General features: G+C 36.0%; 1 protein-coding gene across 6 annotated transcripts; it reads left to right on the plus strand.

Moving 5' to 3' along the window:
- Window positions 1-123: 123 nt before the first annotated feature.
- LOC111020713 (casein kinase 1-like protein 10) lies at window positions 124-9,919 on the plus strand. Of its 6 annotated transcripts, none has more exons than XM_088124480.1 (15): window positions 124-404; window positions 4,015-4,364; window positions 4,457-4,497; window positions 5,095-5,164; window positions 5,275-5,423; window positions 5,503-5,598; window positions 6,568-6,638; window positions 7,144-7,205; window positions 7,288-7,351; window positions 7,441-7,525; window positions 7,720-7,846; window positions 7,978-8,051; window positions 8,149-8,209; window positions 8,966-9,099; window positions 9,259-9,919. In XM_088124480.1, exons 2-15 carry the CDS (start codon window positions 4,289-4,291, stop codon window positions 9,538-9,540), a joined length of 1,392 nt encoding a protein of 463 aa, XP_087980606.1. In that variant the 5' UTR covers window positions 124-404; window positions 4,015-4,288; the 3' UTR covers window positions 9,541-9,919. The 6 variants fall into 6 exon arrangements, with proteins under 6 accessions (XP_087980606.1, XP_022153155.1, XP_022153162.1 ...); XM_022297463.2 differs by lacking the exon at window positions 124-404 and adding an exon at window positions 3,539-3,917; XM_022297470.2 differs by lacking the exon at window positions 124-404 and adding an exon at window positions 3,539-3,708.
- The last annotated feature ends 2,637 nt before the right edge of the window (window positions 9,920-12,556 follow it).

Below are 12,556 nucleotides of genomic sequence, written 5' to 3' on the forward strand. Positions count from 1 at the left end.
TGTGACAGGTGTTGTGTGCTAATTAATACAAGTGGGCTCCATTGTCCATTTGATTCTTGATGATGAAAATTTTCCATGTGCAGCATGGCATTGATGAACAAAGGCGTAGAGCCATCAAGCAACTTGCTAATGGAACTGCCTCCAACTTAAACTTGATGAAGATATTGGGTGTCTCTCCTAATCTCAGGCTCTTGCCCATCTGTTCTCTGGTGTGACTCTACAAAAAGGAAGCAGTGTCCAGCCAAAGGAAGGGTCAATGAGAGGACATGTGGGTCCAGCATTGAGTCCGTGACAATTTGATCATCATCAAATGTCCCATTGGTTTCATAGTTTCCCCTTCACCAACAAAAGCTACGGTTCATGCTCTGGAAAATGCAAGTACACATGCTCCCAGTCAGAAAAAGGTACGCTTCAGATTTCTTTGAGGCTCTTCGTATTTAATTTATCATGTCAGGAAATTGCAATAACTCGAGGATATTGGATAATAGAAGTATAGAATCTTGTAGGCTCCTAGAAATTAACTTATTGTTTGATTCTCTTAAAGTTGGAGAGGATCTGATTCTATCCTTAATTTGAGACTTCACGAGAGGTTTTTGATCAATTAAAGTGAGCTAAATACCCTTGTCCATCCTAGTTTTCATCACTATCAAACTGGCTGAGAATATACCCCAAACCATCCTTAGGAATAATATAATAAAATGAAAATTTGTTACTGCAACAGATATTTCCATGCTTACTATGCAAGTTGTTAGAATGTTTTGGACTGTTAATGCACTACTAAACCGAAAAGTACTAACCACATATATGAGCAAATTTTGTCGGCATGGCTATCCACACCACAGTTGGACCAAAATTTTGGCCGATATCACTCGCATGTTCCTTTCAACTCAAACATATCTATCATAGATTCATAGACAACCTTTTAGGCTAAAGCCACAGATGTATACTCGACATATGCCACTCAATAGACTTTCCTCAACTCATAATTTTATCATTATGAATCTATCTTATTTCGAACTTTTCTATTAGAATTTCATTTCAATCGTGATTCTTGTATCAAATTGACTCTTAGGACTCTCAACTTGATAAGAAATCTTACTTACAAGTTCATTTAGCAATAATTGAACACTTATTCGACTCATCGTTGTTATCAACATCTAATTGAGTGTTGGAGACACCTCAATGAACACTATATCGATGTTAGTTATAACTCTTGAGTGTTTCTTTTTTCCTCTTGTTGCATAGGTTATTGGATGACTAACCATTAATTTCGAAATCCATACTATAGTCTATAGGTTACGGTGACAAATGTTCAACACTCATTTTCATGTAAATAAAATTTTGAGATCAATAGCGATTTATCTAGAGCAGGTTCAACGTAAGTTACATAAAGGCAGTTTGCCTTCTTCTCCCTCTATGATTGATATCAAAATTTCCTCTGTGTTTTGTTTTTTTTGTTTTTTTTTTTTTGGTTCTTACATTCATATTTCTGTTGTGAAAATTGAGAATGCTTTTTTTGTCTGTCATAAGGTTTTGATAGGGGTGTAGTGTATTATAGCATTTCTTAGGATTCTGCTGCGAGGGAGGGACCAACACTCTCCGGCCCCTTAACTTTCACATGCTGCCTTTGACTCCTGCATCATCACTGCATATGCAACTTTCTTGGTTTTTAGTTTCAAACCATTCATAATATCTACCATAAGTCCAAGTTTAGGTATTCTGGCTCTATGGATTCCATTTTTCAAATTCTAAACTTCAGGCTCCGTTTGGTAACATTCTCGTTTCTTCTTGATCTCAACACTCTTAGATTCAAAAATGATAAAACAAAATTTTTACTCATGTTAGAACAACTTGGAAACAAGAAAAAGAAACAAGAAATTTGTTTTTGTTGTTTCTAAATGTATACTGACTTGTTTAAATTTTTTTCCTTTTTTTTCTTCCCTTGCTTTTTAGTTCAATCATCCCTTAACCTCCGTTTTTATATTAAAATATGGTTTGATGGAGAAACACTGTTCATTTTCCTTTAAAAGATATCAATTTTAATTTGAATGACAATTATTTACTATGGCATGATATAGTTTTGTCTTACCGTAAAAGGATACTAATTTTCAATCTCTCCATTGTCGAAAATAATCAAAATCAGATATATATAAACAAAATAAAATGGAGTGTTTTTTCATTTTTTTTGTATCGATGTCTTAATCATTCAATCAAATCACTTTTTTTATCTTCTTTTTAATAAAATAATCATAAAGTCAAAGATAAATTAAAAAAAAAAAATCTGATCATCTGGCAATTATTTAAATTGAATTATCCGCGCCAGTAATGATCTCTTATCTAATAATTATTTATAGGCTTCTATCTAACATGAGTCCAAGTAAATTGGTTAAGATGGTGGATTGACTCTTTCATACATTCCTTTAAAATAGGAAAAGCATATGCTTTCCTTTCAACCACTGTCCTTTTAATTCAATTTTTCTCTCATTTCCTTTTTATATCATTAAGCTTATGCAATATTAATCATTTCATTTTTCAAATCATTACAATTTATTTATTGATGCTCTAACAACATAGTACACAACCTCTGACCACTCCCTATTATTTACACTTAAAAGGCAGCAAATATTAATTTCCAATTTAAATTTCAACGCAGGTTAATATGTTCATGTTTTTATTTCTTTACAATTATAATTTACTTTCTTTTATTTCAAATTGAAACTTCAGTCTATGAACTTTGAAAGGTGATATTAATAACTTAACTATTAAGTTGTAGTTGTGATAAGGTTACACAATTTGAAATTTTAAATTAGAGAGACATCAACCTTTTATTAGTTGTAAATAAAAAAATAAAATTTTTATTACTACCTTTTAAAATTTTTTAACATAATTTTATTTTTCAGTAAATCAAAATAAAAACACACATTACTACACAGACATGATTGTCGAAGATAAAAAAAAAACTGTAATCAAAATAAATAATTTATGACAAATTTGAATTGCTATGCTTGTATATCCGTATTTTTAAGATTGAGATCAATTATTTTTTTTCAGTCAAATTATTACCGTCCAAGTAAAATAGCTTATTTTTCTATTAAAAAAAATAAAAGGAAAGTAAAAGTACTTTATTTTAATTTTTCTGATCCATTCTCTATGAACTAGGCTACCGTTGTGTTCTTTGAAAAGAAAGAAAAAAAAAAAAACAGGCTACCGTTGAAAATAGTATTTTATAGTTTCTTTCTAGGCAATTAATGGAAAAGAAAAAAAGAAGTAATTAATAAAAATTTACACGCGTATAAATCGACCTTACAACTTTTTTTTTGTTTAACGGAGAATTACATTTCAACTAATTACAAAAAATTATAAATTTTAAAATTTGATTTAGCGGTCGTGGTCAGTAGAGTGGACACGTGGCTTCTCCTGGAGCGATTATGGGGGAGTGTAGGGTACAACAATACATGCAGCCACACCGGATCGGCACTTAAATTATAATAAAACATAAATAGTGTTTAAAATGAATTAGCGAAAATTAATTAAAACAATATCACCTCGCGTTCCCTTCCTCAATCATCCAACTTTCTCATCCATTTTCCTTCATTTTCTCGCTTCCTTTTCCTCACTACGTCAAATCCACCAAATCTTCTCCCCCCCCTCTAATTTCCGAAGAAACTTGATCCCTGTCCCAAACTCAGATCCGAAGATCTCATCCCAGTATATATTCTGAACCTTGTTTACTTTTCATCTTCTTCTTCCCTTTCTTTTTGTTGTTGTCTTCGTTCACATTGACGTGAACATCTTTGGCATTAGATTATTTTGCGACTGCAAGTTCCATTCCGTTCCATTCTTGTTTTCATCTACGAATTCTCAAGGACGATGTCCTTTTCCTCCTCCCTTTTGATCTCCAATTCGTTTTTCCAGATGTAATTGCATTTTTTCCCCTACCTTATTACATGCGCTTTAATCGGTTTTTGATGTGCGGAGATTCGTAAACTTTCATTTGTATGTATATTTGAGTAGGGAATGTATATTGTAAGCTTTTTGGCTACGGAAGATGTTCGTATTTGCGCGTGATTTGTAGCTTGAATGGAATTTTCGATCATTACCATCGGGCTGGAAGCTGTGGATCAGAGGCTCTATTTGAAGATTTGATTCCTGAGAAGAATTGAAGCGGCGCCTGGATTAGGAAAGGAATTATCCGACGGGGAAGCACTTGTGTCATTTTGTATGGTGGACTAAATTTTGAGCTGATACATATATAAAGGGCGAGCTTGGTGGATTAGTAAATTAGGTCATGGAGCATATTATAGGTGGGAAGTTTAAGCTCGGAAGGAAGATCGGCAGCGGATCATTTGGCGAACTTTATTTGGGTATGCGGCTCATGTGCCTTTTATTCGTTTGGTTTTGCAATTCACGTGCTTGTATGAGCGGACATTGATGGTGTTTCGATTGGTTTATACAGGTACAAATGTACAAACTGGAGAGGAAGTGGCTGTAAAGCTGGTAAGTGGGTCATTCAATTGCTTCCATTTCTATTTACTAGGAAATTAGGAGACTTTGTTTTTATCCTTTGCGCTGATATCGCGATCTAACCAATTCTGAAATCTCGAGCCCAAGACTAGAAATGATTTTGTTTTTTTTACTTTAGAAAAGATCGTCCTCTAATATCTTGAGTTTTGATTTTGATTTTGGGCTTTTATAAAATTTTGTTGTGAACACTACGAATTATTAACAGTTGGGCAATATGGCCGGAAACTTTAGTAACTAAATTAGCATCTCGACTGTTGTTGTCTCCAGAAGTTAAGGGCAGGATGAAAGCCATTATTTTTGGTTGCCTATCGAATTTCTTCTCTTTAGGACAATGCTATTTACACGTTTTAGATATTTCCATCTTACTGTTCACTGCCTAGAGTGGGGGAGAGGGAAGAGAAGACATTAAGATCTTGCTGTCTTTCTGAATTCCGATGCTTTGTGTTTACTATGGGTTGGTACTTAAGTCATTCATCGTGGCATAATAACTTTATACACCATTGATATATATTCTACATTGATAAAATTTTAGATTTTGGCGATTCATTTATGAGCTTCTTGTTTCCTCAGGAATCCGGAAAGACCAAGCACCCTCAGCTTCACTATGAGTCAAAATTGTACATGCTTCTTCAAGGAGGAAGTAGGATTTCTTTATAGTTCATTTATGCTGAGTGATGTTAATGAAACTCTTTGAGAACTACATCCAGTTTATGTTAGTTTTTCTCTAATATACTTTGTTTATATATGAAGCGGGGATCCCCCATCTCAAATGGTTTGGAGCTGAGGGTGATTACAATATAATGGTTATTGATCTCCTTGGGCCAAGCCTGGAAGACTTGTTCAACTACTGCAATCGGAAACTGTCTTTGAAGACAGTTTTGATGCTTGCAGATCAGTTGGTAAATTTGCCAATCCTTTTTCAAGTAGTATCTTACTGAATAATTTTGCTCTGCTCATTCTTTTATGTCTCTCCTGTAGATAAACAGAGTTGAGTATATGCATTCACGGGGGTTCCTCCATCGTGACATAAAGCCAGACAACTTTCTAATGGGCTTGGGGCGAAAGGCTAATCAGGTATAATGCATTAAACAGAATTTCTTATTTTTTAAATATGTCCTTTGAGTTTTTTCCTTTTTCGTCCCTATTACATTGAAGATTTCCATTTCCAAGTTGGAAAAAACTGTGGTCCACTCAACAAAAATATATTGAATAGGTCAGCCACCAATTTATTTATCAAAAGAGTACAAGCCATGGGGTTACCGTGGCCCTTCATGTATGATGTAACTAACAAAATACTTTTCTTTTTTATTTATTTATTTAATTTTATGAAAAACTAAGCTTTCATTAAGATAAATAAAAGTAAGACAGGAGGGCATATAACAAACAACCCAACAAAAAGAGAAACTAAAACAACGGGCACTAATCAAGCAAGATCTGACCTAAGGAGTAATTAAAAAAACTTTGGGCATGAAAGCCCAAAGAGATACATGATATCTGACCAGATCCCAAACCACCTCCCAGAAACTCTCAACCCTTCTAAAAGTCCTGTTATTCCTTGCATGCTTATGCACATACACTTTGGTAATTTGGGTCTACGATATATGCAAGGACTTGAGAGAGTTGGTGTAAATTTTGATATTTGAGAATGTCAATGATGTCATCTAAAATGTCATTTCTTATTAGTTCTTTCTTCATTTGTTGGTACTTATGTTTAGTCCATGAGGGTGGCCGATATTATCTGGATCCCATTCCCACCTAAAGTTAGTGATTTCTGCTGTCTAAAGGTCATAATGTAAAGGCAATAAAGAAAATGACTTCAATTTAAGTTCTTGCACGTTGGATATTTTTCTAGTTGTCATGAAAAACTTCGTACGTTTCTGAACTTGTGTTTATCAAGTTAAAGTAAATAACGCGTCTGTATGTGTTTTATAGGGACATGGGGGTTGCTGATTGGAAGTTAGTTACTTTTCTTATAAAAATTAAGAAAGTTAGTTACTTTAGCTTATACCTTAATAAATCAAACTACCCTGTTTTTGTGGACAGGTGTACATCATTGACTATGGTCTTGCTAAAAAGTATAGGGATCTTCAGACACACAAGCATATACCATACAGGTATCATCTATTACCTTTTTGTGACTCTGGCATGTCTTTTATCCGCATTTCCCCTTGACCAATCTTGACACTCCTAGCTGTTGTATTGGGTCCTGAAGTTTCAGTTTTCAGTCCACTAAACGTGCCTAGCTAAGAACAACCATGGCAGAGTAGGTGGATGTATGTCAGCAAATGATTTATCATTTCAGATGCCTTATAAAACCTTATTGTATCCTTCAGAGAACTAAGATTCTCCATGACGTCTCATTGTTATAAAAAACAATGATGAATCTAGTGATAAAGTGACTAGATCATTCTAACAAATGTTTCATGAGTTTGGAATCCGTGTTCTTTTGGATTTTTCTTAGCACAATCTTGAATAGGATCTGAACGCTCCTCTTTTGATCTAATTTTGCATCTATGAGATAATTTTCCCCTCTTATATTATGGTGAAGTTTTGAACTGATCTTCATGCTTAGTTTGCTTTATTAACCTTGGTGGGTTCTCTCACTTGCTTTTGTGACAGAGAAAATAAAAATCTCACTGGAACAGCTCGCTATGCAAGTGTCAATACTCATCTTGGAGTTGGTGAGAAAATATTTTGTCATTTGATGTCTTTTTTACTGTTAACTTGATTCATTTAATACAAAACTACTTGGTTTGTCTGCAGAGCAAAGCAGGAGGGACGATTTAGAATCGCTGGGCTATGTACTAATGTACTTTCTTAGAGGAAGGTTGCACATAATACTTAATGCTTGCTTTTCATACTCATATCTCTTTGACACATCAGATTTTGACCTGTATTCATAAATCTTTATGTCAGCCTTCCTTGGCAAGGACTGAAGGCAGGAACTAAAAAGCAAAAATATGATAAGATCAGTGAGAAGAAGATGCTTACTCCAGTAGAGGTATTATTACTCGCTCCCTGTGGCACATTAACCGATTAACTTTTACAAGAATATAAATGTGACAGTCACAAGCGATGAGTACAAGTGATTGTATCAACCAGTGTGCTTGCCATATGCCAGTTTGTTCCTCAAATTATAAATAAATTTGTTTTAAGGTTTTCTGTGGACGTATTTGACATGGTAAAATTTTCTAGGTCCTCTGCAAGTCATATCCATCAGAATTTACGTCCTATTTTCACTATTGTCGATCACTGAGGTTTGAAGATAAACCTGACTATTCATATCTGAAGAGATTATTCCGAGACCTTTTCATCCGTGAAGGTTTGTACAAAATTATTCTCCTTGTACTATTAAATTCCATACACACAAGGTGCATGTCTGTGCATGTCAAAATCCTTCTAGTACTCTATCTGGGGGTTTAACTAACGGCATCACTCTGGTCATTGTTGCAGGATATCAATTTGACTATGTATTTGACTGGACTATATTGAAATACCCACAGATTGGCTCCAGTTCAAAACCACGAGTCTGTATTTAAATTTTTTGGATGCTTATGTTGACCAAAGATGGGAAATAAAATTGTATTGCTTCTAATATGCTTCTTCATTGTTGCTTCTTAACAGCCCAGTGGAAAACCAGGTCTCACCCCAGGACCATCTGCTGAAAGAGTGGAAAAGCATCCAGGTCCGTTCCTTTTCCCAGGAAGGATAGGATAAACTATAAATTGCTGAAATTGGCTGTATATTACCTCCTATAGCTAATCTATGCTTTGGAGAGATCGTTTCTTACGTCAAACTTCATTTCCCCCAGCTCAGTTAGAACATGTTTTTATATTAATGATCTGCATGCATACAAGGGATGTAGCTTTGGTTGTGCACAATAGGAAGGGGGGAGAGAGAGAGAGAGAGAGTTCTGCGTTGTTTCGGTTATCCTCGATTGGAGAGCCTTTTTGTATTAGTTCTTTCAGGTGGGGTGATCTCTACCCCCGACCTTTAGGCTGTTTCCTTCCCTTTTCTTTTTTATGAAATTGATTCTTATCTGACAACAACAAAGTTCAACAGGAAAAATGTAAAACAAAAAATGGTAAACAGCATTAATTATGTAGCATCAATACCCCCACAACTAGAACCAAACCAGAAAAGTACCTGGTCAAGAGACAGGAACAGCAAGACAGCCCAACAGACTAACAAGGAAACCAAACCTGGCAATAGAGATGCTAATTGGTGTAGTTCATTGCTGTTTACTGCAAACATTATTTTGAGAAACAATTTTGTTCTTTGAACTGCTATGAGATATATATACTTTTTCTGTTGGAAGAAATATGTTTGGAGCATTGGGGTTTGAGAGCTCTCGCTTCATGTTATCAATTTATGCTTCAAATTGAGTTGAAGAAACGGTAGACTTTTAACAAATCAAATATACCATTTGCTTGTCATCTAGTAGGCCAAGATATTCGAGATAGATTCTCTGGTGCAGCTGAGGCATTTGGAAGAAGGAACGCAGGTGGGCATGGTTTGCATGGCGATCATTCCAGACACAGATCATCCGATGATGTACCATCTTCCAAGGACGTGGTACTGCTGCATGCGATAATCTTCAATTTTCGTTTCTCTTAGTAAACTTGGATTTTGCTTACTTCTCTAAGAATTTGGTTCCTATTACTCTGCTGCTCCGTTTTCTTTATTCTTCTTTTACTAAGATGACATGTTTTCTTACCCCTTCGCCCTCTACAGCAACCTGATTCAGAAAGGGGTCGAAGTAGTTACAGGAATGGAAGCATTTCGAAGAGGCCTGTCTTATCAAGCAGTCGACCAAGCTCCTCTGGGGAGCCTAGTGAAATCCGATCAAGCCGGCTGGTGTCAGCAAGTAGTCGACTGTCTGCAGGCCAGCGGGTTCAACCTGGTTTCGAGTCCAAAACGACAACTTTTACCCGTTCTGCAACCACAAAAGGCGCTCGTGATGAGACACTCCGGAGCTTTGAGCTGTTGTCTATTGGAACTGGCAAGAGGAAATGAAAAAGGAAGGAAAAAGAAAAAAAAAAGAGAGAAAAAACAGATCAATCTGGGTAACTAGTGACTTTTATGGTCAACACTCCACTCCCTATGTATCTTCTGTAAAATTCCCCAGCTCTACGGTATTTTATATCAATTGAACATGTATATCTGTATCGATCATTAGTCGGCGCGGTTCATCCACACTAAAAAATTTAATGAAATTTCTTCTGAAAACATTGTTCGAAACAAAACCTCCATAGACTTTCTTGATTACAATGGTGCCTGTTTCATTCTAGGAAGTTGTTAATACATTTGAGACAGTTGTAATTGTATCTTCCAGGTGAGGAGCCCTGATGAAACTCTAAGATGGCTTTTCCTGTCTATTCATTTGTTTTGACCATTCCTTTTTTATGTTTATACAGTAAACCAAATCTAATATTACCTTTCAGGCTGAGAACAGTTCTGTTGCTTGTTGAAATTGTTACAAATATCAAAGATTGCTTGAGAAGAATGCTTTTTCTGAGGATATTAGGAAATTCACTTCACTGGTTGGTTTGGTAGTAATCCAGCCATATGTATATGCTGTTCTAATCTTAAATTTTGTTTTTTTCATTGTTTTATAGGGAAGAAAAAAAATATTTTGTATTTTATCATATACTATTATAAGTTAAAGTGATGCACTTTTGAACGTGAAATTGATCAAGCTCGGAATCTGTGAAGCCCGACTGAAGTGTTACGAAATTCGAAGTATCTATAAGACAAGATTAGCACTCCAACGGTTATGTCAGTACTAAGACTGATCTATTACTCACAAAGAAGAATAGTTTTGCCTACCTTACGTGGAAGGTGGGGATCTCTATTTATAGAGATGAACTCCGATAGAACTTCTGATAACACTCTAACGACTCTCCAACATCTTGAGAAATGTGGCGTGTTGTCGGAAAACATCCTCGTTGCCTTCGTGCATGTGAACTTCTGATAACACTCTAACGACTCTCCAACATCCTGAGAAATGTGGCGCGTTGTCGGAAAACATCCTCGTTGCCTTCGCGCCTGTGGATGTTCTTTTAGGTCGGCTTGTACCAAGAGTAGGTTGGCCGATAAACAACTTATAGACCAGCTTGGCAACATTTGCATCGATCCAAAAGATGCTATTGAGTTTTTTTATTATTCTTGTAGAAGATTATCAACGATGTCGACATGTGGTAGGTGATGGCGGCGATAAATAGTCTCCAACAACCCGTAAATGAATATAGTGAGCTTATAAAGTTTGCAAGAACTATTATAAGCTAGTTTTTTAGTGTAGTTGTGAGGCAAACTTATTTTAAGGTGTCGATGCAAGAGAGACGATCATAGAGCCATGAATATCAAGGGATTGACTTCGACTACGTTGGAGCATTAACTTTTAAGTGACATGAAATAAGCGAGCCCAATTTATCAGGTTACTCTCCTCCAATTATGCAATTAATTGAAACTAGGCTTCCCCCATTCCCCGATGCCTCTATAAATTGCAATCCTCAGTTCTCACAATCTCAAAAACCTGCCATAAAATCATCTCCATTGCCATATTCTGCCATGGCCCTTCTGCTTCAACCTTCTCTCTCTGCTCTGTTTTTTCTCATCATGGCCTTCTCTCCTGCTCTGTCTTTCCCTTGGAATTCCTCCCATTTTGACAAATCCGGCTGGAACCCATCATACGAGGAGCTGTTGCCGACCTCCGGCGAGACTTCCGGCCGGCGGTATCGCCGGAAGAACACAATTTTCGGAGCCCCTTGTGGGCTCTGCGGCCAAGTGATTTTTGGCTCGGAGGCTCTAACTCACCATTATAATTACCATTTCTTGCAGAATCAACTTGCTTCTTCTGGTAGATCTCCGTCTCAGCCCTCAACTTCTCGGCTCCGGCCGCCGCCGTGGACCAGTTATTTCCATGGCCAATCCTCTGCTTCTCGGCAACCCCAAATGACCCTTAACGATTATTTGGCGCAGACGCGACAGCCGCCGTCTCTGAGAAGATATTCCGGCGCCGCAGTTGACATGGCCCACGCCCACCAACTGCCGCTTCACCCATTGTTGGCCCAACAGCCGCCGCGGACCGCCTCCGCCAACGGTATTAACGGTCAACAGAATCAGTTTGCGGCGGGGCAGTTGGGACAGCGGATGGGGACCCCAACGGCGGAGCAGCAGCCACCGCAGGATGTGATTGATGTTAATAGCGAGGAGCATGAGTGTAATTCTGATGGCTCAGAGGACTTGGATTTGACATTGAGTCTCTAACAACTAAGAAGGCTTTCAGTTTTTTTTTTTTCTTTTCTTTTCTTTTCTTTTTCTTCTGCCTTATGGAAGAAATAGAAATGATAAGGATTATCAACTATCATGTTTGTCTTCCATTAAATAAAAGTTTTTTTTTTTCCATAAACCATTCTTAATTGAAAGAAATTTACTTTGGAGTTAAAAGTTGTTCAAATAAAATACTAATAAGATGGGTTTTTTAGTCTCAATATGAATCTCTTAAGAAGTAAGATGTTTAATTGTTAAGTTATGTTAATGTTATCCTAGTCAAGATCGACTTATTTAATTAATTACTATACAAACAAATAGTATAAATAGAATAAAACTAGCATAAAAGTAAGTAAAAGTTTTTCCCCTGTCAATGTGTTCAGTTGTGTTTTATTAATTTTCAATATATATGCATGCAGGTTTAAAATATTATTAAATGAATTTTTTGAATTAAAAGTACAACTAACTGCTCAATCTATTTGTCTTATAGAAAAATAATGAATAGGTAAATAATTCTACATATGGATAGTATTTATAACCTCATGAAATTAGTTCAGTGGTAATTTACAATAGTCCGAGTTTTATTCGTTTTGTAAGATACTCGTTAGTCCTTTCTTTTGTATTTTTTTATTATATTACACATTCAAAATATAAATTTTCGATATAGTTTTGTTATCTCCTTTCTTTGTAATAAGACACGGAAAAATATACAAACCAACTAAAAGAAATTTTACATTTTTCATGCTCATTTAATAGTTAT

The sequence above is a fragment of the Momordica charantia genome, assembly GCF_013281855.1.
Source record: "Momordica charantia cultivar OHB3-1 chromosome 5 unlocalized genomic scaffold, Mcharantia_2.0 BLBB01000005.1, whole genome shotgun sequence".
Lineage (NCBI taxonomy): Eukaryota > Viridiplantae > Streptophyta > Magnoliopsida > Cucurbitales > Cucurbitaceae > Momordica > Momordica charantia.

Bases quoted from the DNA above. Each gene is read 5' to 3' on its own strand.
- LOC111020713 (XM_088124480.1), top strand. From the start codon at position 4,289: ATGGAGCATATTATAGGTGGGAAGTTTAAGCTCGGAAGGAAGATCGGC. The intron at 4,365-4,456 runs GTATGCGGCTCA...TGGTTTATACAG, and splicing joins ATTTGGCGAACTTTATTTGG to GTACAAATGTACAAACTGGA. The intron at 4,498-5,094 runs GTAAGTGGGTCA...TTGTTTCCTCAG, and splicing joins AGGAAGTGGCTGTAAAGCTG to GAATCCGGAAAGACCAAGCA.